The following is a 20997-nucleotide window of genomic DNA, read 5'->3' as shown; positions in this document are numbered from 1 at the left end:
TGATGTATTTGAGATGTTTTGTGATGAGAATTGTTTGAGCAGTTGTGATAAGTCACGATGATTTAGATGAAGGAATCTAATGTCATTGTTAAGAGAGATTTTCTACTAAGTAGAAGGATGAAATGAGAACTTAGAGCTAAAGCTTGAGAGAATTAGCAATTGCTTTAAGTACTTGTTGGTATGAGTTATGAGTTATGAGTTTGAGTTATGAGCTTGAGTATAATAGCATGATTAATGATGAGTTATTAGCATGCAGCAATGAGATATTGTACGATATGTTGAGTTGTTTTGTGACGCGAGTTTTGCTCACGCAACCTTAATGGTACTTGAGGAGGTATCATGAGCCATAGTCTTTGGAGATGGCTTTGAGAGAGAATTGTTGAGTTGTCTTACTGAGTCACGATGATTTAGATTAAGGGATCTAATATCATTGTTTAGAGAGGTTACCTACTATGTAAAGATGGGACGAGATGAGAATTTAGATGTTTTGAGCTTGAGTTTTAAGAGAACAGTACTACTTAGTAGGAGTTTTGCTAAGTTATGTTTTGTTTATTTCTGTTGCTGGAGCCAAGTAGAGTTAGTTCCTAGAGTCACCTTTAAGTTCTCCTTATAGGTTGGCCAGGACTGTTGGCACTGCACGAAAGTGGACTGTTGTGAGATCGAACTCAGGAAAGATCGGATACGAGGACGAGGCGTACAGTATGTGGTACAGAGATACCCTAGCAGATTTTCAAACACATGTTCATAGACTATGAAAGGATGAAAGCCTTATGGTTGTTACTAGACTGGATGGCATCGTGCACCTAGTCCCCGTGCTACCAATCGAGTGGTAGGATTGAGCAAGGAAGAAAGCCACTCAATATGATAGGACATGTCGTCTTGAGCATTGGACCCACAGGAGATGGGATTTGTTACAGATACCCAGATTTTCTATGCGGATCTACTGACCGGATGCTTGTTTTCTACCAGGGACTCTAGAAGAGTGTAGTAGATATCGAGTCGATCCTTAAGTATCAGTTACCAAAGATGATAAAATGATAAACGATAATGAGGATGAGAAGTAGCCGAGGAGGGCTAGAGTTGATGAGAATGAGAAGAGAAGCCGATGTAGGCTAGAGCTAAGGATGATCTTGAGAGTATGAGCGGTACACCCTTGTTTTTATTAGTTTTCAATTACTTTGCGATGTATATAACTTACTTAGGAGATACTGATACTTGAGCTTTTGACATGATGATAGATGAGCATGCGAATATAGTACCCTACTGATGTTAAATAGATGGATGTTCCTAGTGTGCTAAAGTAGCAACTAGATGAGTTAACTGGTAGCAATTACTGTAGGAGGTCCAGACCGAGACATAGTACTATTAATGGTGTCGGTTTAGAAGGGACATTACGATAGATACTATGGTTTTCGTAGGGTTTATATAACCCCTTTATGTAAGTCCTCTATAAAGAGGCATTCTACTGATGGATATATTTTGTGGACTCGAGTGGTCTTTTTGTTAGCATTTCGTGAGTGCTTATTGCCTTACAGATGAATGTTAAGGTGACCGTGAGGGTTTCCTTAAAGTTGAGTTAGTAAATTGAACTTGAGTTTTGAGGATGCTTAGAGCGTTGGTCGAGTTGAGTTTTCCTTTTGTGATTTCAAAAATGCCTCAAAGATGTCATCAAGAGTGTGATGTGAAGGATAGGCGGGATAATACTCCGCCACCACCACCGCAACATGAGAGGAGAGTAAAAAAATATTGAACTTTCGAAATAAGAGTCTAGAACATAGGACCCTGAGTTTAAGCTTTTAGCTTGCTGGTGTGAACTTAAGTTTTGTTATGTATAGTATGTTGAGGGTTTAGAAGACACAGAATTTCCAAGTTCGGGATAGTATATCCCGTGTGACTGGGGAGTGATTATGTTGGACCTGGCCAGTCCGCATGATCCAAATCTCAGTAGACGTGTTTTGGGTTTATAAACCCACGTGTTTCAACTTTCGGTTGAAAAGCCAGATGGGTTCTTACTCTAGGTCATTTTTGTTCGACCTGGTAGTTACTTCATTCTACCCTCTGGTCATTCATTTGAGTCTCTTGAACAATTTGTTTTGATGTCGTTCTAGGGTTGGACCCTTACAACTTTTGAGTTATCCTATTAGATTCTTTTGATGTATAAGACTAGTGAGAGGCACGTCAGAGGATTTTAACACCTGAGCAACTGGTAGACTATACTTGAGAACAATTGAAGACTACTCTTGAGAAGTATGTACCGAGGAGTACACTAAGCAGCGAGAGGCTGATTATCGAAGTTTGATGCAAGGAAAGAAATCGGTTGTAGAGTATAATCGAGAATTCTGTGAGCTATCACGATTTGCTCATCAGAAGATGGATACTGATGAAGAGATGTCTGAGTTTTATGTGCCGGTTTAAGGCAGGACTTTAAGGTAGTATGGGCAGGTTATTGGATGCACCAGTTAGAATATTGTTTAATACAGGAGCCTCGCATTCTTTAATTGTTTGAAGCATGTTACCTTCAAACTCGAACCAAAACAAGCTAGTCCCGAGTTGAGAGTAATCACTCCTGTAGAAAGAGCTACTACAGTTTCTTACATGATTTCTAGCTTAGAGCTTGATTTAGGATCACTAAAGATGAAAGCAAGAACCTTGCACTTAATGCCTATGTGGAACGTAGACATTATTCTAAGGATGGAATGGTTAGTAGAGAACTTTGGCCCGATTGATTGTAAGAAGAGACAGATAACTTTCCAACCACCTGGGAAGGAACAGACATGTTTTCACGACATTGATAGAAAGAAGAGAATTCCAATCATTTCGGCACTTCAGGCGTCGAAATTGGTAAAGAAGAAAGGAGCACAAGCTTATCTAGTTTACTTGAATGATGAAGGAGAATCAAGTAAAAAAACTTTGAGGATGTAGCAGTGGTAAGGGAATATAGAGATGTATTTCCCGAGGTCTTACCAGGATTGCCACCAACAAGATAGTTGGAGTTCACTATCGACCTAGAACCTGGATCAGCACTAGTGTCGAAGGCACCCTATAGAATGGAGCCTAAGGAGCTACAAGAGCTGAAGATTCAGCTACAAGAATTGCTCGAGTTAGGTTTTATTAGACGTAGTGTATCCCCGTGGGGAGCACCAGTCTTTTTGTCAAAAGAAGGATGACACGTTGAGAATGTGCATAGATTATCGAGAGCTGAATAAATTGACACTCAAGAACAAATATCCTTTGCCGAGGATAGATGACTTGTTTGATCAATTACGAGGAGCGAGCTTTTTCTTGAAAGTTGACTTGAGATCAGATTACCACCAGTTGAAATTTTGACAAAATGATATACCTAAGACAGCTTTTCAAATGAGGTATGAGCACTATGAGTTCATAGTTATGCCATTCGGTTTGACGAAGGCACCAGTAGTTTTCATGGATCACATGAATCGAGTGTTCCATCAATAACTGGATAAATTTATCCTAGTTTTCATAGATGATATTCTCATCTATTCGAAGAATGAGCAGCAGCGCCAAAACATTTGAGAACGATGTTGGAAACGCTAAGAGTTGAGAAGCTTTTTGTCAAATTCACCAAGTGCGAGTTTTGGTTGAACGAAGTAACTTTTCTAGGACATATTGTATCATCCGAAAGAATTAAAGTTGACCCCGTCAAGGTACAAGTTGTACATGAGTGGAGATCACCAACTACGCCTAACGAGATTCGCAACTTTTTAGGTTTAGCAGGATACTATCAGAGGTTTATTAAAGGATTTTCCATGATAGCAAGACCGAGAAAAGAAGTTAAGTACAATTGGAAAGAGGAGTGTAAAGAGAGTTTTTAAGAGCTTAAAGGAAATTGACTACAGCACCAGTGCTGCTAGTCCCGGAAATGGATAAAGAGTATACCATCTACACAGATGCGTCAAAGAATGGGCTAGGATGTGTTTTGATGCAAGAAGGAAGAGTTATAGTCTATGCATCACGACAACTTAGATCCCACGAGATAAATTATCCAATGCATGATTTAGAGCTTGCAGCCGTTGTGCATGCCCAAAAAAAAAAAAAAATAAAATAAAATAAATAAAAAAATTTGGAGACATCATCTCTACGGAGTTAGATGTGAGATTTTCACGGACCACAAAACTTTGAAATACTTTTTCAAGCATAAGGATATTAACATGAGGCAAATGAGATGGCTCGAATTAGTAAAGGATGTTAACTGCGACATTAACTATCACCCTGGCAAGGCCAATGTAGTAGCCGATGCATTGAGCCGAAAGGTCTCGTCAAAGTTAGGATGTATTCTCACGAGAGAGGATGAGCTTATAAAGGACTTTGACAAGATGAGGATAGAGATGATAAAACCACCAGGGACGATAGCAAGTATTGTTGCGACGATGCCTAGTTTGAGGAAAATGGTGATTGAAGCACAAGGAAAGATGAGACAATGAACAAGTTACGAGAAAGGATAAGAGCAGGAGATCTCAAGAGTTACAAAAAAAAAAATCAGACAATGCTATCTTATTTGAGGGGAGAAGATGCATTCCCCGCGATGATGAACTTAAGAATACGATCATGAGTGAGACTCATAACACGCCTTACACCGCCCACCCAGGAGGCACAAAGATGTATCAGGTTGTAAAAAAATAGATTTTTGTGGGACGGAATGAAATGAGACATAGCTTCGTTTGTAGAGCGATGCTTAGCTTGTCAGCAAGTGAAAGCATTACACCAACGACCCTATGGGAAGTTAAAACCGTTGGAGATTCCCGAGTGGAAATGGGATCACATAGCGATGGATTTTGTGACAGCTTTACCCAAAAGTCAAAGAGGAAATACAGCAATTTGGGTGATTGTAGATCGACTAACAAAATCTGCACATTTCATACCGATCCTAATCGCGTATGGACCAGATAAGTTATCACAATTGTACGTTCGTGAGATTATAAGATTGCATTGAGTACCGGTGTAGATCACCTCAGAAAAAAAAAAAAAAAATTACATCACGTTTTTGGATGAGTTACAGAAAGAGTTGGGTACAAGGATGAATGTTAGCATAGCAGGCGATAGAAGATATTATAGGAACTACTATCCTTGATAGAGGAGTAAATCGGGAGAATGTGTTGCCACTAATTGAGTTTACCTATAAGATGTGAGACAAAGTTTCGAGATAAGAGACAAAGTTTTCTTGAAGGTTTCACCCTCAAAGGGGATGAATAGATTTGGAGTTAAAGGACAGCTTAGACCCAGAGTTATAAGTCCTTACGAGATATTGCAAAAGATAGGTCCAATAGCGTATAGGTTGGCTTTGCCACCTAGCTTTGGAAATGTGCATAACGTGTTTCACGTGTCACAATTGAGAGGATACATATTTCCGACCCAAACCATGTGGTTTACTAAGAAGAAATGATCTTAGAACCAAACTTGAGTTATGAAGAGAGAGACCTCAGATGATGCTAAATCATAAGATTCGACAATTGAGAAATAAATCGATTACACTGGTTAAAGTCCAGTGGAGACGTTATAGTTAGAAAGAAGTGGAAAGAGAGCTTGATGATATGATGTGAGAGAAGTGCCCGAAACATTTACAGGAGGTACAAATTTCGGGACGAAATTTATTTTAAGGGGGATGGTATGTAATACCCGGGCTTTTGATGACGTGTTTAATTGATTGAATTTGAGTAATTAGGGTTTAGATCCCTTGTTTGATTTACTTTGTAAAGAGATGAAGAGTTATATGAAGTTTTGTTGTTGTATTTTAAAAATGTTGAGATGTTCTTTTGATGATGTGAGAATGATGTGGGATTTTATATCCGTATTTGAGTTTGAGTATTCAAATAATTCTAGATAATTATTTGAATGAGAACGGTGAACTCGGAAGTGAAATCTAAGTCCGTTAAGACGTTTTTGAAATTTTTGACTTTTTGATGATGAATAGTAAAATACGGCTATTTCGTCTTTTTGTCGACTTTCAAAATCTTACGTGCACGTCGTCGAGAAATATTCTTAGTTTTTCGATACGAGTCCAATAATGAAAGTTTTTATTTTTGGACGACAAGTGAATAGTAAACCGGGATTTCTCGATAAACGAACCGAGCTCGTTTATCAGAATTTCGAGAACGAGCTTGCGTTTTCTATATTTATATGGAATTACGAGTGTAATGAAAGTGAGTAGAGGTTGAGAGGGCGAGTAACGAAGAGTATGGGTTGTTAGTCGTTAAAACGAGACGAGACGAGACGAGATATTTAACGACTAAATATCTAACCCTACCCCACCAAAACCACCCCCCAACCGCCCAAGTTCAGTCAAACACTCTTAACTCACGTTGATTTTCAGCCCACACACAACTCACACACACTAACACCTAAAACACACACACCATTCACGCATATACCATTTTTAGCTTGAGCTCAAGCTTTTGAGCTCCGATTTGAGCACCGAGATGAACGCCGATCATCTTTTCGATCACGTATCTAAGTAGGTAAGATCTCTACCTACGTTTTGATGGTTTTCTTTTCGATTTTCGTCGACGTCGAAAAACGTCGATTCTCGACTTTATTTTGAAACGACGTCGGATCGTCGTGAAATTTTAGTATGTTGTTCTTGGGTAGATGTTGAGCATGTTTAATGAAGGGAGTAAGAACGGAACGAACCGTAGCTATGAAACCCATGAGGGCAGCCCCGTTTTTCACATATTAGCTTGTCTTTCGATTTTTGTTTGATCGTTTTGACTTGATATTTGTGCTTAGGGGTATGCTAGAATCGATATATATTAAATTCGTATTTTTCCAAGCACGAAAATTGTATAAATTTTTAGAGTATGATTATTTAAATTCGTGAAGTTAGAGACGTTGCATAATGAATATTATTGCGTATATGTGTTCTACGATATCACATGAGCATGCTAATTGATTTACAATTTATGGATGATAATTGTTGAACGAAATTAAAACTGGAATTCTGTCAAAATTTTACAGCAGTTTCAAGCTTATGTTTCGATGAGTTTTCATTGCTTGATGGCTCTGAAATTTTAGTATGTTTATCTATGATATGTGTATTTCGTTGCTGCAAAATTTCATGTCTTTTGGATGATGTTTGCTATTTTAAAGATATTTTGAAAAATCCTTGACAGAATCTGTCAACTATTGGTAGACTTCACAAAAACGTTTATATCTATTAATCCATGAAGGATTTTGCATCACCGTTTTTTTTTAAACGAAACTAGACTTCAATACTTTTCTAAAAAACATAAGATTTCAATTTTTATGACCTCTGAAACAGAGCAGTTTATTATTTCAAAAATGCCCTGTTCTGCTGTCATATTTGTCCAACAGTAAAAGTGTATGAGTTTCATTGTTTATTTGGCAGATCATATGAACGTTTTCTCTTGTGAAATTTTAACCAAATCTTCAAGGATACCTTTAGTTTTGGATGATTAAATTTGATGGAATTTTATTAAGGTTTGCCTTGGTTTCTAATGGCCTAAACAAAATTGGCAGAAACTGTCAATCTTTGACAGCCTGCACTAAAAGAGCAATATCTCCAAAAAACCTTTAACCTTTTTGGTTAACTACCATTTTTAGAGTGAACTACACTTCATGAAGTTTTTGAGATCAATTGGTATGAGAGTTTATGATGATTGAGTTGGTTGTTATGAATTTTTAAAGATGACACAAAAAACAGCAAAACTTTCTAGAAAACAACTTGATTATATTTGTTTTGATGGATGATACGATATGACTAAATGGTGTGAGTTGTGAGAGTTATGATTAACGCACATAAATGTTGGTATCTGACACTCGAACAATTGGTGTCGAGTATAAATGATAGTTTACTGATAAAGAGTTTTGATGATTTTGAATTGTTTGGTTTGCGTTGAAAAGATGTCAAGATGTTAAGTTTTGAGTCGGGAGACGAGTTCACGTAGTGAGATTCACGCGTTGAAATCTCGTGGTTGACATTATATATGAATAGGTCATGCCGAAATTTTTAGTGAAATTAGGATTTGAGCATAGTCAATTCTTGTTGACCCGTGACTCAAATACATGCCTAATGGATAGTTTAACTTCTAATTGGTTAATTAGACGAGATGAGAGCGAATAGATCTGCTAAGAAAGTGGACTTTTCGATGTGTTAAATATTTCTTTTAATTGAAGAGCTGCTAATTATAACATAAGGATGTTATAATTAATGAGTAATGACGAGAGATAATAATTGTTATATTGATTAACAATCAAGAGAGATGAACATTAGAGATACTAATGTTTCATAAAAGAGATTAGATTATTGATCGAGGTTTCTTTTATAACTTCTCATCAATTCTTCATAACGATGAAGGTCCTTTTGGGAAGTAACGACTTGAGGGAGAGAGTGACGTTACTCATTGATACAGAGACACAACGAGGTGGGCATTACTTTTACTATACGTATATAGAGATCCCCTGCGTGTCGTAGGCCTCTTATACGAATGAATGCATGAGATGATTTAACTGTTAATTTCAGTTTTATATATCTATCAAACGAGTTTAATGCTACCTTTGAGCAAGTTATTTCATGACAAAATCTTTGAGTTAAAGTTATTTCAAGTATTGTCTTGCCATAAAATGTTTAAATTTTAGTATGATATCTATCTGCTTTGGCTTTGCCAATGATGCAATCGAATTCGGGTCCTGAGCAGTTGATAGCTATCCTGCCAGGGCTAGTGTACACCAGTGACCGTGAGTCATCTAGCGGGTTGGCCGGTCAAGTGACCGTGAGAGGTGGCCACCTCTCCGGCACACAGTTTCAGATATGATAGATTACAAAAGAACTTAGTCTGATCAGACGAACTTTAAGAATCACAAATGAACTTAGTAAGCTTGGGCCTTTTTAGCGAAAAACTCCCTTGCTGTACTGATTATGATGGCATGACAATTTATAGTTTTGAAGCATGTATTTTTATACCTAGGCATACGTGCCCACTGAGTGCTTTTGTACTCAGCCCTGCATATGTTTTCTAAATGTGCAGGTTGAGCTGATGTGATGATGGTGCTGCAATGAGCGGAGTCTCCAGGGTTGTTAATAAATAGTTAACCTGTCTAGAATATGTCTTCATACATATGTCTAGCTACTTTCCGCTGCAAGATGTTGTTGATGTTATAGTATGTTATGTCATACTTTAAGTCTTAAGAGAATGGTTTCATACGATGTATAACTTGATTAGTGATATTAATTAAGTTTTATGCTGTCTTTCATAGACTGTTCTCAATTGAGTATTAATGAATAAAAATGACGAGTTTTATTAAGCTGAGTAAGTTTTACGGCTATAAATGACGCCCCTTTTCTTCCCCTTCTTCTTTAACCCCATCCCTAGTCGTGGATCACTCGGCCTAACTATCCCTAGTTAGGGCGGGCTGTGACAAGTTCCTTTGCCTTTGTTTATTTATTTATGTCTAGTTAAGCCTGGTTTGGGCTAAATCGAAATTGGGTATGAGGTTTTTAATTCGTGAGGTCTAATATGGGCAAAGTACATGTGCATGTGTGCTCCCGAAGCATTAGGCCTGATCCCTATATAATTTGGGCAAACTCTGAATTGCTGTTGTAATCGAATCGAATCGAAGCAAATATCTCCATATTCGATTCATATTCGTGAAAATATACTAATATCCGATTCGGTATTCGATTCAATTTCGAATATTAAATACGATTCGATATTCGATTCGTTGCTATATTCGAATTATTCGATTCGATTCGAGTATTCGATTCGTCTTATGAAATTACCTTAATTTTGTTACGAATATTCGATTCGAATATTTGATTCGAGTATTCAACTTGTATTCGATTCGATTCGATTATATTTGATTCGAAATACAAATCATAACATTCAAAAGTTTAATAATTCATAAAATGTATAAATAAAGAGAAGTTTCAAATTCATCAAAATAACACTACAATGGAACACAATTGTGAAACAACTAATCTTTCACCAAATTTGAAATCTTCACTGCATACTCTTCATCTCTAATCTCATCTTCTTGAGGTGTATGCTCTACTAAATTTGAGGCATCTATATTCCTGCAAGAATATTAAGCGATTCTGTATTTCATCATTTCAAAAGTAGAAGAAACAAAAGTATCAATAAAATGAAAGCTCCTGATACCTAAACCAATTTGTATGCTATTCTAATTTTTTAAAATTTAATCATTTAGCATTTACGAAGCAGGAGAGATCAACACTTAAAACCAATATAATTTTGATGATACTCTAATTTTCCAAAATTTCATGATTTAGCATTTACGAAGTAGAAGAGACAAAAGGCAATAATTTTTCATCATTTAGCAATCTATATTATATATAAAAGCACAGTTTTATGACCGGTTCTTTCCCGGCAAAATTCTTAAAAAAACGTCTACAAAATGAAGATGCACGTTCTTTTGAATTTACAAAAAATATGCTACAATCCCACGTTCTTTCATTTTAGTTCCTTTTTAGTTCACCACTTATCCTTTTATCCACACACAAAATTTATATTTTTCACGTAAAATTTAATTGTGGAAAATGTCAATTAAGTGCAACAACAATTATTGTTGCCCCATACGTTTCTTCAGTGTGTTTGCCACTCATCCACTGGCCAAAACATATTGACATATTTATTAATATTTGTTATATAAAAATATGTGACTAAAGTATTTGTAAATATGCATGTTTGATAAATTAATTTATAGATTATAGATTTGATATAACTTTTTTAGGGCACTACAAAAAAAATTAATTCTAGCGACGGAAATTCCGTCTCAAAATCCTGAACATTCCGTCTCAAAATTCTGGTTACGACAGAACTGCGACTGAACGACGGGGACGCTGAAAACGGGGTCGCTAAATCCTCTAGCGACAGATTTTGTTTTCCGTCTCAACTCTAACGACAGAATAGCCACGGAAATTCCGTCTCTAACCGACTGGTGGTCGTCTGTGTTGACCAATTTTTGAGACGGAAACTGAGACGGAAATTCCGTCTCTAGTTGAGACGGAAAGGATTCCGTCGTTAGATTTTCCGGCGATCATTTTCCGGCGCCGCCGATGTTCTTTTGAGACGGAATTTCCGTCGTTAGATTTTTTTCCCGTTTTTTTGAATTTTTTTTATTTTTTTATTTTGAGACGGAATTGCCGTCGCTAAAATTGCCATTTTTTTTAATTTTTTATTTTTAATTCTGTTATTTACCTGTATTCTAATACTTTCATCATGCAACATAATAGATAAACTTTAAATAGTAACCAACAGTCAACGATAATCAACAAAGTATCCAACAATCCAAATAGTCAACGATAATCAACAAAGTATCTAACAATCCAAATTCTAGTTTAGTTAGCACCTAGCAAAATAGATTCAAGTTCCTAAAACAAACATAATCAAGGGGGTGGTAGATTCCTCATCTCAGCTAGCATCTTCATGAACTCGGCTTGCTGTGCCTGCAACTGTGCCTGTACTTCTGCACGCATCTGAGCCTCTCTAGCTTGCGCCTCCTCTCGTATCTGCGCCTCTCTAGCCTCCATCTTAGCCTGCATCTGAGCTTCGTACTCCTTCATCTTATCGGCTAAAACTGCATCAAGCTGAGGCTGTGAGCTAAAACTGGCTCCTTGGTTGGATCTAGAGGTGGAGGTGTAAGCATGAGAACGTGAACCAATCCCAAAAACTCGCTTCTTGGCCGATACGCCTCCAACTGCATGCATCCAGTAGTAACCTGTTCATGTCTACCTCCTGAGACTCAGAGCCATCATTTGACTGAGATTGAGCTAGCTCTGCAGCCTTGGCAGTCACTTGGGCCTGTTTTTGTAGTTAATAAAAACTTTATAAGTTAATCATTAAGTATAGATACATAAAGATGAATTTGTGATAACTTAATTTAAGGATTTCATATGTATGCATCTCGAGCTCTGGGATAGGTGAATTCTCCAGCCTTCGCATGCAAGACATTGAAGAGGAACGACGGCCAGTACCCCACCAGCAGCCCTTGCCCGAACTCCAGCCACCAGTGCCCGTGCTTCGGATCCTGCACAACACCATTGTTAGTTAACCAAATAATCAACTAAAATGTCTCTGTCAATTAGTACAGCTATAATGTGGAAGCTTTGAATCTTATTAGGTCACCTAACTCATGTATATCAGCATGATTGGTAGTGTAATAATAGCTCAACAATTCAAACAAAATCATAGAATATACCTTCCAAACCATGAGGCCAATATCAAACTGCCTGTTCTTGTAGTTTGACCTTGGAGATATGGCTGCACCAATAGCGATCTTGTTGTTTATCTGGACAAAGCCCGAGCACAGCAAGTTGTAGCAACCCGTTGCTTGATACGCATCCGTCTGTTGCACAACAATGCCATCAGTTTACACACACACACACAGTGAAGCTCAAGATTAACTAACTTAGTGTCCAATATGTGAAGAATCTAGGGTAGTTGTCTCCATACAGCTCTGGACTAACCTGAAGGAGAAAAACAAAGGCAATTAATTGAGGTGACAGGCGATAGGTAACGAGTCATAAATATTTGTGGTGATGTACTAAACAACACAGACCTGCCAGCCAGCTTCAATGGTGTTAAGATCATTCCCAAATGAGCCAGAGATGACCCATAGTTGTGACAGACTGAATTCATACTGGTCTGTCACGCGCGGTGCCCACACATTTATGCTTGCCTTTGCCCCATAGTATTCATCACCATTTACAAACGCCACAGCATGCTGCACACACACACATTTGGATCAAACTTACATACAAGAAGAACCAATTTTGCAAGATATTATAAGTGATGATGCAAACCTCATGATCACTGCTTGTTGTATCTCTGCGAACGCCTCGTTTAATCTTTCGACCGAATCTACGAATGGAGCTGGCCCTCAACACATCCTCCTCGGTAGTTCTTCTTATTGGAACTGTCCCAACAGGGCATGATTCCCCTGCTTCCAACCACGCCTGCAGAGTCTCTGAAATCGACTCGTTTGAGCCGTGCCCTTTAGGCCTCTCCGGCGGCTCCTGCATTCATCAGATTGATCTTTGCACATTTGTTTGAGCAGTTTTTACAGGGGAAAAAAAGTTAGTTAGTTAGTTAGTTACCAATGGCTTCTGCCCTTTGAGCTGAGGGTGATCAAAAGCTGGCTGAAGATGAGATGGGACACAATCTATCTTATCTCCATCAACGCTCTGCAAACATTTGAAACCAAAGAAAAATTCAAGCAAGAAAAAATAATAAACAGAAACATCAAACACAATGAAAAAGATCATGCTATTTGCCTCTCCCCCACCGGCGACACAAACATGCTAATATTAAAATTAAATCATGCTCAACACAAACAATCATGGTTATACAATTAACATGCTAATGCATTATGGGACACAACCCAAGCAAATAATTACTACAGGAAGTCTTTTTATGCACATCCTATGCACGTAAATTTGACCCATAATACTTTAAAGCAGTACCTTAATTAACTAACAACTTATCTAAATCTGCAGCCATGCCTAGATTGTAGACACTACGGAACTAGCAGACTAGGTGTTTCCTAAGTGGCTTGGTAAGAAAAGGACAACTGCAGAAGTAAACTCCCTGTGAATACTCTGATGTACAGCAATTTTAGAAGATTAAAACCATCTGGAGAACAAGTTCATATACCAAACTAAACACAGAAATCCTCAACAGAATTCATCTAAAATCATTTTCATCCCACCCGTCATAAGATCAAAGTCCACATAAAAAATGATTTAGTGCAATAAATTTGTTATGTTGGAGCATATAACACCATAACCAAAAGGTCAATCTCAAGATTAGTGGTAGAAACAAGAAAGAAACCTAAATTCATCAAAAGGAGCGAATTAAATGCTACTCCATATCATAAAAATCCCTCCTCTTTTTTTCTTCAACTTTCTCACAAAACTACCAGTAACATATTCATAAAAATCAATAACCTTCTTATGCTTTCTGTTAGGTTAAGAAGTACTCAACCTAAATTTCTCAACACATATCATTCTTCTTTTCATCAGATGTTGCAGACGCGATTGATAAATATTTTATTTCTTATTGTTTCCTTTTCTAAGACCGAGAATACAAATTGCTTCACCATTATTTCCATACCAGACTGGACCAAAATAGTATAAATAATTCCTCAAAGTAACAACTCTAACCCTGCTCATAACATTTATAAATAAAAAAGAAGCATTTTCTACCCTCGTCAGAATAAATTAATTCAAAATCAGCTAAAATATAGAGCACAATCAGCGGATCGAAATTCTGAAGTCAATCCATTCAGATTTAATAGTTTATTGCAATCCTTGTAAAGCATATCTTCACTTATACACATCTAAGCTTCGAAATTAGAGTAGGGTAAATAGCACAAGGTTTACTGCAGCCGGTACTACTACTCAAAATTGAGGCAACAAACTTACCTGAAGAGGAAGGCTGCAACGGGGTCAGGGAAGGACCGGCGACGACTGAGGATGAGGCGGGAGGGCCGAGGCGGTGGTGGCAATTGGAGGCTGGGACAGAAATTGAACGGAATAAGCCATATTTGAACTTTAAGTAACAGAAATTGTAAATAGATTATACCTCTAACTTCTGCCGAAACAGAATAGGCTGCGGCGGCGGCGGCGGAGGGGCGCTTTCGGTTCTTCTTCTCGTAGATATCTCCCCTGGCCTTGAATTGTAGATTGCAGACGTTGCGGAGGTAGAGGCGGACGGCGCGGGCTGCGAAGGTGTTCCTCAGCGGCAGTAGCCGGTGGAGGCGGAGGACGGTAAACGGCGAAGGCAATGGACGGCGATGGGGTGGCTGGAGGCGGTAGGGTTCACCATTAATTTAGGGATATAGGATTTTAGGGAAAAAGAAGTGGAGAGAAGGGAGAAAGAAATCTGGCGCTGAATTTAAATTTTGAGACGGAAATAATCTGTCGTTAGATTTCAATTTAATTATTATTAATTTTAAATTAATCTTTGAGACGGAAATAATCTGTCGTTAATTTTATTATTATTATTATTAATTCTAAAATAAATTTTGAGACGGAAATTATCTGTCGTTAACTTTTAAATTTATTATTATTAATTCTAAATTAAAATTTAAGACGGAAAATATCCGTCTTTAGAATTTTGAGACGGAAATTCCGTCTTAAATTCCGTCTCAAAAGCAGACCCGACCGAACCTAAATTTCTGTCGTAAAATCCGTCGTACGTGACGACCCGTGTTGGGGATCCGTCTCTAATTCCGTCGCAAAAATAAGGTTTTTTTGTAGTGGGGTAGATTTGATATAATTCTAAATACAAACAAATCTTCATACTTAATAGTAGTAGAAACAAATATGCATAGCAAATAATTCAAAACGAATAAGTTAGGATCGTTTATAATTTTAAAATTATTTTGTTCTCCTGTCATCTACCTTTAATGTTGAAGATTATACTCTTTTTTAAGATTATTTTTATTTTTTGATGGAAAAAATAAGTACATGTCATATTTTTCAAAAAAATCATGATTGTTTAATTATAATTATTTTGAATTTACATATATTAAAAAAATAAATCAAATTAATGAGAAGAAGATTATATTGATTTATTTTAGAACTTTTAATTTTAAAAAGTGAAATTTATAACAATTTTAATATAGATAGATGAAAAATTAGTCATATATATATAAAAACTTGAATGCAAAATATTATATAAATTTATTTATTCATTGTAATTTTCTTAAAATGAGATTTATTTGAATTATTCTCTTTATAATTTGTAAATTTAATTACTATTATTATACTCATTGAATTGACAATATTGTTATACACTATTTCAAATCAAATACTAGTAATATTTAAGTTAACAAAAAATATTTTTGATCATTAATTAATTTAACTCATAAATGATGATATTTTGATATTTTTATATATTTAAAAAAATTAAAAATAATAAAACATATCGCGAGGAGTGCGTACTAGTTAGGACTAATGAAGCAGAAGAAACTTAGAAAAAATTAACTAATTTTTTAATTCTTGATAACAAACAAACAAGTGACAAAAGAAGACAATAAACGTTTGACATCAGCAAATTGTTCATAGGATTTCGCAGCAGCTAATCCTTAAAACATTAAGAACTTCAAAAATTGAGATAAAAAGGAAAAAATCACGTAAAGTTTAAGACGTTTGGCAATTTTGAAGGCGATGTTGATGGTGGCTTGTGGGTGCATCGGTGGTGTGTGGAGGCTGGCTGTGTGGGGGCGTCACCGGCGTGTAGGGGCGACGGCAGAGAAGGCTGGCCGCAGCTAGCAGCGTGTGAGTCGTGAAGACGACGATGGTGGTCTGGTGTGTGGAGGCGGTGGCAACAATAGATAAATTAGGGCTAATGAATGAGAAAAGGAAGATAAAATACAATGTAATTAAGTCGCATGTTAGAGAATAGGCGTGTGTTTCAAATACTTAACTTTTAACTTTTAGCTTTAGGAAATGACGTGTCTTTCAAATTTTAATGACTTTAATATTCAATTTAATATTTTAAACAACTTATATATATATATATATATATATATATATATAATTTATTTAATTATCAAATCGAATATATGCGAATATCAAATCGAATATCAAAATTTCATATTCGATTCGTTTAATAATCGAATCGAATCGAATATTTGTAAACGAATACGAATCGAATAATTTTGGAATACGAATACCAAAATTTCGAATCGAATATCGAATCAAGCAAAAATATTCGATTCATTTACAACCCTACTCTGAACTTTATTCGACCGATAACGTTCTGGGCGAGACCAGGTTGCAAACAATACACGAACAAAAGCTTGGAGAAATCCTGCTCCGTATCGTGTAGCTGATGTGGGCGATGGTAGTATGCCTCTAGGCATACCTATGACCAATTGGATCTACTGTTCGGTAATGCATTCTGGGCTCACACAACTACAGTTTGATGTGGGAAATCTAGCAGGGCAGAGGGAGGAAGGGTAAGGGCGCGGATGAGGACTAGGTGAGTTGTGCACGTGAAACCGTGACAATAGGGGCACATCTCACTGATCAAACGGCCCATAACCAATTATACATGGGCACAACGAATATCCTTGGACCTATAAGCGATGACTTTGCCCAAACATAACGAAATTGTGCACAGACCAGGTTATCTTTACTTTTGATGTTTTTCTTTGCTTTGTTTCAGTTTCTCCTTCTTGGGCAAAGTCTTTTGTCCCCAACACTATGACCAAAGTGATTCCCCAAAGTGTGTGATTGTGACATCATGACAAGATAAAAGAATACACCAACTCCTCGTGAGATCGACCCTGTACTTACCACTAGCGGAACCTAGCTGTGGGCATAGGAAAATTATAAATTTATTTGCGCAGAGAGTCTACGACGACAAACTGCTCTGTCATACGTGTAAACTCGGAGTGCTCGTAGGCGTATGCAGCCTGGCAAAAAAACTCAACAACAGCTTACCCATAACCGTTAATCTTGTTCAACAAGTAGTAGTAGCAAATACGTTCAGTAGCACCTGCTAACTCGCTCTTCACAACATTAGCAATGGAGATATGCGCATCGGAGACAACTAATAGGTTGTTGGGTTGGTCGTATGCTACTCTCACATGTGAGAGGAACCACTTCTAGGACTCATCATTCTCGATCGGACCGACACCGAATGCCAAGGAGAAAACTTGCTCGTTTCTATCTTTTTCCACAACAACGAACAAAATGTCATTGTTCTTCCCCTTTAGGTGTGTACCGTCAACCACAATCACAGGTCGAAGTGAAAAGTAGAAAGGTGCGATGGAAGCCCCAAGAGCAACAAACAGTTGTCTGAACCATCTCTCCGGGTCTACTTCCCAATATATCAATGTGCCTGGATTCGCTTGCTTTAAGACATATAGATATTTTGGCAGCAGAAGGAATGAATCATCAATTCAACTGTATATCATCTCAATTCCAAGATTTCTTGCAAGCAGCGGGATATTATATTTAATTTTGACGCTGAATTCAAGTATCAACTCCGCTATAATTGATTTCGGCTAAATGATCTCACCATCATTGCATATTTTTCTTGCCACATGCGCTGCAACCACCTTGGAATGTGCCTTGATTCGTGCAACTCGGTCCAATTCTCATTCGCATAAATGCTTTTTAAACTTATGAACTCCCCACATTCCTCCACCGTGACATGATGCACGCAAATCAAACTTGCACTTTGCAAAGTGCTTGCACTTGAAATACACGTGTAACACCCCGCAGTTTACTTATATTATTAAGTCGCCATTAAGTGATTTAATTTGATAGATCTAAGGTTTGATTTGTGATTTATGCATGTTTATAAATTTTCAAAAAGTTTAGTTTGTTAAAAATTGAGAGTTTATGATCCATGTATTAATTGATTAAATTGGCAAAGGTTAATTGTTATTAAGTATAATAGAAATGATTATTAATGTTCAATTTGGTTAATTGTTGATTATGTGCGAATTTGCTTGAGTTTAGTTTACTAGGATTTGAGTGTTCTTGATTTATGAGGTCAATGTATAGATTAATGATGTCTATATGCTAATTGGATTTTATAAAGGAAGAGAGAATGATTTAACTAAGTAATGATGTTGATTTGTGAAAATTCACCGAGTTTAGTTTGTGCGTATGTAAGAGATCTCTCATATAAGATGAGTTATGGGTTAAAGATGTTTATATGTGGCTTGTTAATGACTAATTGAGCCTATATATGCGATATAAGATGAAACGAACCAACCCCTAAAGATCCTATGTATTGGCCGAGTGTGAGGAGTAAAAGGGGAAGTCGGTTTTGATTTTGCTCGAGTCATATGATCATGTATTCATGCTCTTGTGTATTATGTGAGCTTAAGTTGAATTTTTTAGAATTTTTCAACAAAGAAATCTCGAGTTTAGTTTGTTAAAAATATTATAAAATGGAATTACTTCCTTATGTGAATTATTTTTAGTTAATCGATTCAAGAATATTTTATAATATGTCCTTAGCTTTCTAAATTAAAATTTTAGAAATTTTTTCCCAACTAAAAATATTTCTCCATTTTTACAAAAAGTTTCTAAATGTGTTTGCTAAGGTGTTTTTGAACTTGATTAAATTATTCTGTGAGCTCATTTAGGATTGATGATGCTTTGTGTTTCCTTATCTATGTGTTTGTGTGTTGATTTAGTCTAGTTCTATATGAGTGATAAGTTGTTAATAGGATTGGTGTTTACTTAGGAAGTTTAGTTGTTATGAGAATATTATAGTTAGAGTGAAGTGATGAGAAGCGTTCGAATAATACTAAGATAAGAATAGTATTCTTAGTAAGTAAGTTTCTGACTGATCTGATCTTATCTCATGGACCACCTATGTCGTCTATGATATCTGAATAAACGAGCAGAGGACGGAAGTCAGTTACGTCAAGTATCGAGGAAAGTAAGCTAAAGACTTCAGGTGGGCATTATTTTAATACCCCCTATATTACAGGCTTTCTTAAATGATATGATACTTATGAGTATGATTTGAGTTAAAGTTTTATTTAATGTTGTTGACTTGGCATGCTTTTATGATGTTGTATGTTACCTCGGCAAATGATAATTGTGATGATGATATGATATCGGCCCTACATATCCGTATGGGTTATTGTGTACACGGATGTTGACCATGAGCCGTCTTTCAGTCGGTCGGTCATGGTGTTGAGAAGAAGGCCAACTTCTCTTCACCCGATGTTTATTATTGTTTTGCCGCATTAAGGTACATACATACTATTTGTCTGCAGACTCCTATTACTGTTGATTAAGTTTGACGTTCATATTGATTGCGCATGCACAGGTTCTTTAAAAACTAAATATCTCATGTGTTTGCATATTAAATGGGCAAGCTCAACATATAGCTCTAAGAGCACGCTTTCATTTATTTTCGACTTATGTCCACTGAGTACTTTGTACTCAGCCCTACATGTATTTCTAAATGTGCAGGATAAGCGAGGAAGGAGAATGGTCTGGTGCTGGCGAGGATTTTATTTTGCGATGTTTAACTTGTACCGTATTTCCATTTCCTATGGTAGCTTTGTGATTTGGAAGTTTATTATAGAGTCAGTCAAGAAATTTACTCCCAGCTATATGTTTTCATACATATAGTCTGTTCACGTTTTGCTGTGATACTCTGAATAATTTGAAGCTTTGTGTATATTTAGCTATGTCCACTTTGTAAATGTTTGTGAGAATCCTGACGCTTTTGCACTTATGAAGCCTATAATATTATATCGTTATTGATATTATCTTGTTGTTTGTTTTAGCATGAGTTATTGTTAGCTTCCGCTTGATGCTTAGTCCAGTTTCCCTTCTTTACTTCTTTCTTTTATTTTAGTCGTACGATACTCGGTCTACGCTATCACTAGCTAGATGTCGGGCTGCGACAACACGCGTCCCTGATTTGAGCGGTCAATTTTTCCTCTGCGCCTTGCTTCATATTCCATAACCCAACAATAATGAATAATTCTTCTTACCCATTCTAAAAAGAATTCTTTGCCAGATCCACAGCTCTGGATGGGTCACTCTTGCGAGCAATGAGTGAAGCCATCGCATCCACTGGAATCAACGGAACTAACCAATTAGTTAGATCCTCGGTCTCAGGGGTTAGATTTTGTCGATGGGTTCTCCTTCGTCGGATCTAACATGATCGCTCGGTCGCCGTAAAATCTATAACATCATCGTATGATAAATCCTCAGAGGCATCAGGATCTATTCCTGGCTCGTTTGCAGGATCATATTCTTTATCATCTCCATCAGAATCGTCTTCGTCTCCTACGGCAACCGATGCTTCGGCTTCTTCTTAAGAGGTGTCACCTGTCTGCACTTGGTTCATCCTCCCACACACTTCATTAATGGTTTTCGGTGATTCTATGCAGATTTGTCCAGCGGTTGCCCATCCACGAAAAGTATTGGGGTGGAGGCGAACTCTAGCGGCCATGAAGCTTCATATCCGTGTCCTGAAGGCTGGGCAAAATCAAAAGAAGGGATGTATACTT

The 20997-nt window shown here is 37.0% G+C and overlaps 1 protein-coding gene and 1 long non-coding RNA gene across 2 annotated transcripts; one reads left to right on the top strand and one right to left on the bottom strand.

Annotated features, from left to right (window-relative positions):
• Window positions 1-6167: 6167 nt before the first annotated feature.
• LOC131019492 (uncharacterized) lies at window positions 6168-9155 on the top strand. The gene is made up of 3 exons (XR_009100287.1): window positions 6168-6473; window positions 8330-8396; window positions 9000-9155. It is a non-coding gene; the product is annotated as an uncharacterized LOC131019492 (long non-coding RNA).
• A 2055-nt stretch (window positions 9156-11210) lies between these two features.
• LOC131023177 (uncharacterized) lies at window positions 11211-17447 on the bottom strand. Its single transcript, XM_057952723.1, has 10 exons — window positions 17382-17447; window positions 14574-14793; window positions 14414-14503; window positions 13588-13622; window positions 13088-13174; window positions 12794-13006; window positions 12550-12714; window positions 12404-12457; window positions 12190-12336; window positions 11211-12018 (listed from the first exon to the last, which is right to left on the bottom strand). Exons 1-10 carry the CDS (start codon window positions 17445-17447, stop codon window positions 11881-11883), a joined length of 1215 nt encoding a protein of 404 aa, XP_057808706.1. The 3' UTR covers window positions 11211-11880.
• Window positions 17448-20997: the final 3550 nt, after the last annotated feature.

This window comes from Salvia miltiorrhiza, chromosome 4 (assembly GCF_028751815.1).
Source record: "Salvia miltiorrhiza cultivar Shanhuang (shh) chromosome 4, IMPLAD_Smil_shh, whole genome shotgun sequence".
NCBI lineage: Eukaryota > Viridiplantae > Streptophyta > Magnoliopsida > Lamiales > Lamiaceae > Salvia > Salvia miltiorrhiza.
The sequence above is the reverse complement of the archived record's forward strand: the minus strand, read 5'-3'. Positions and strand labels throughout refer to the sequence as shown.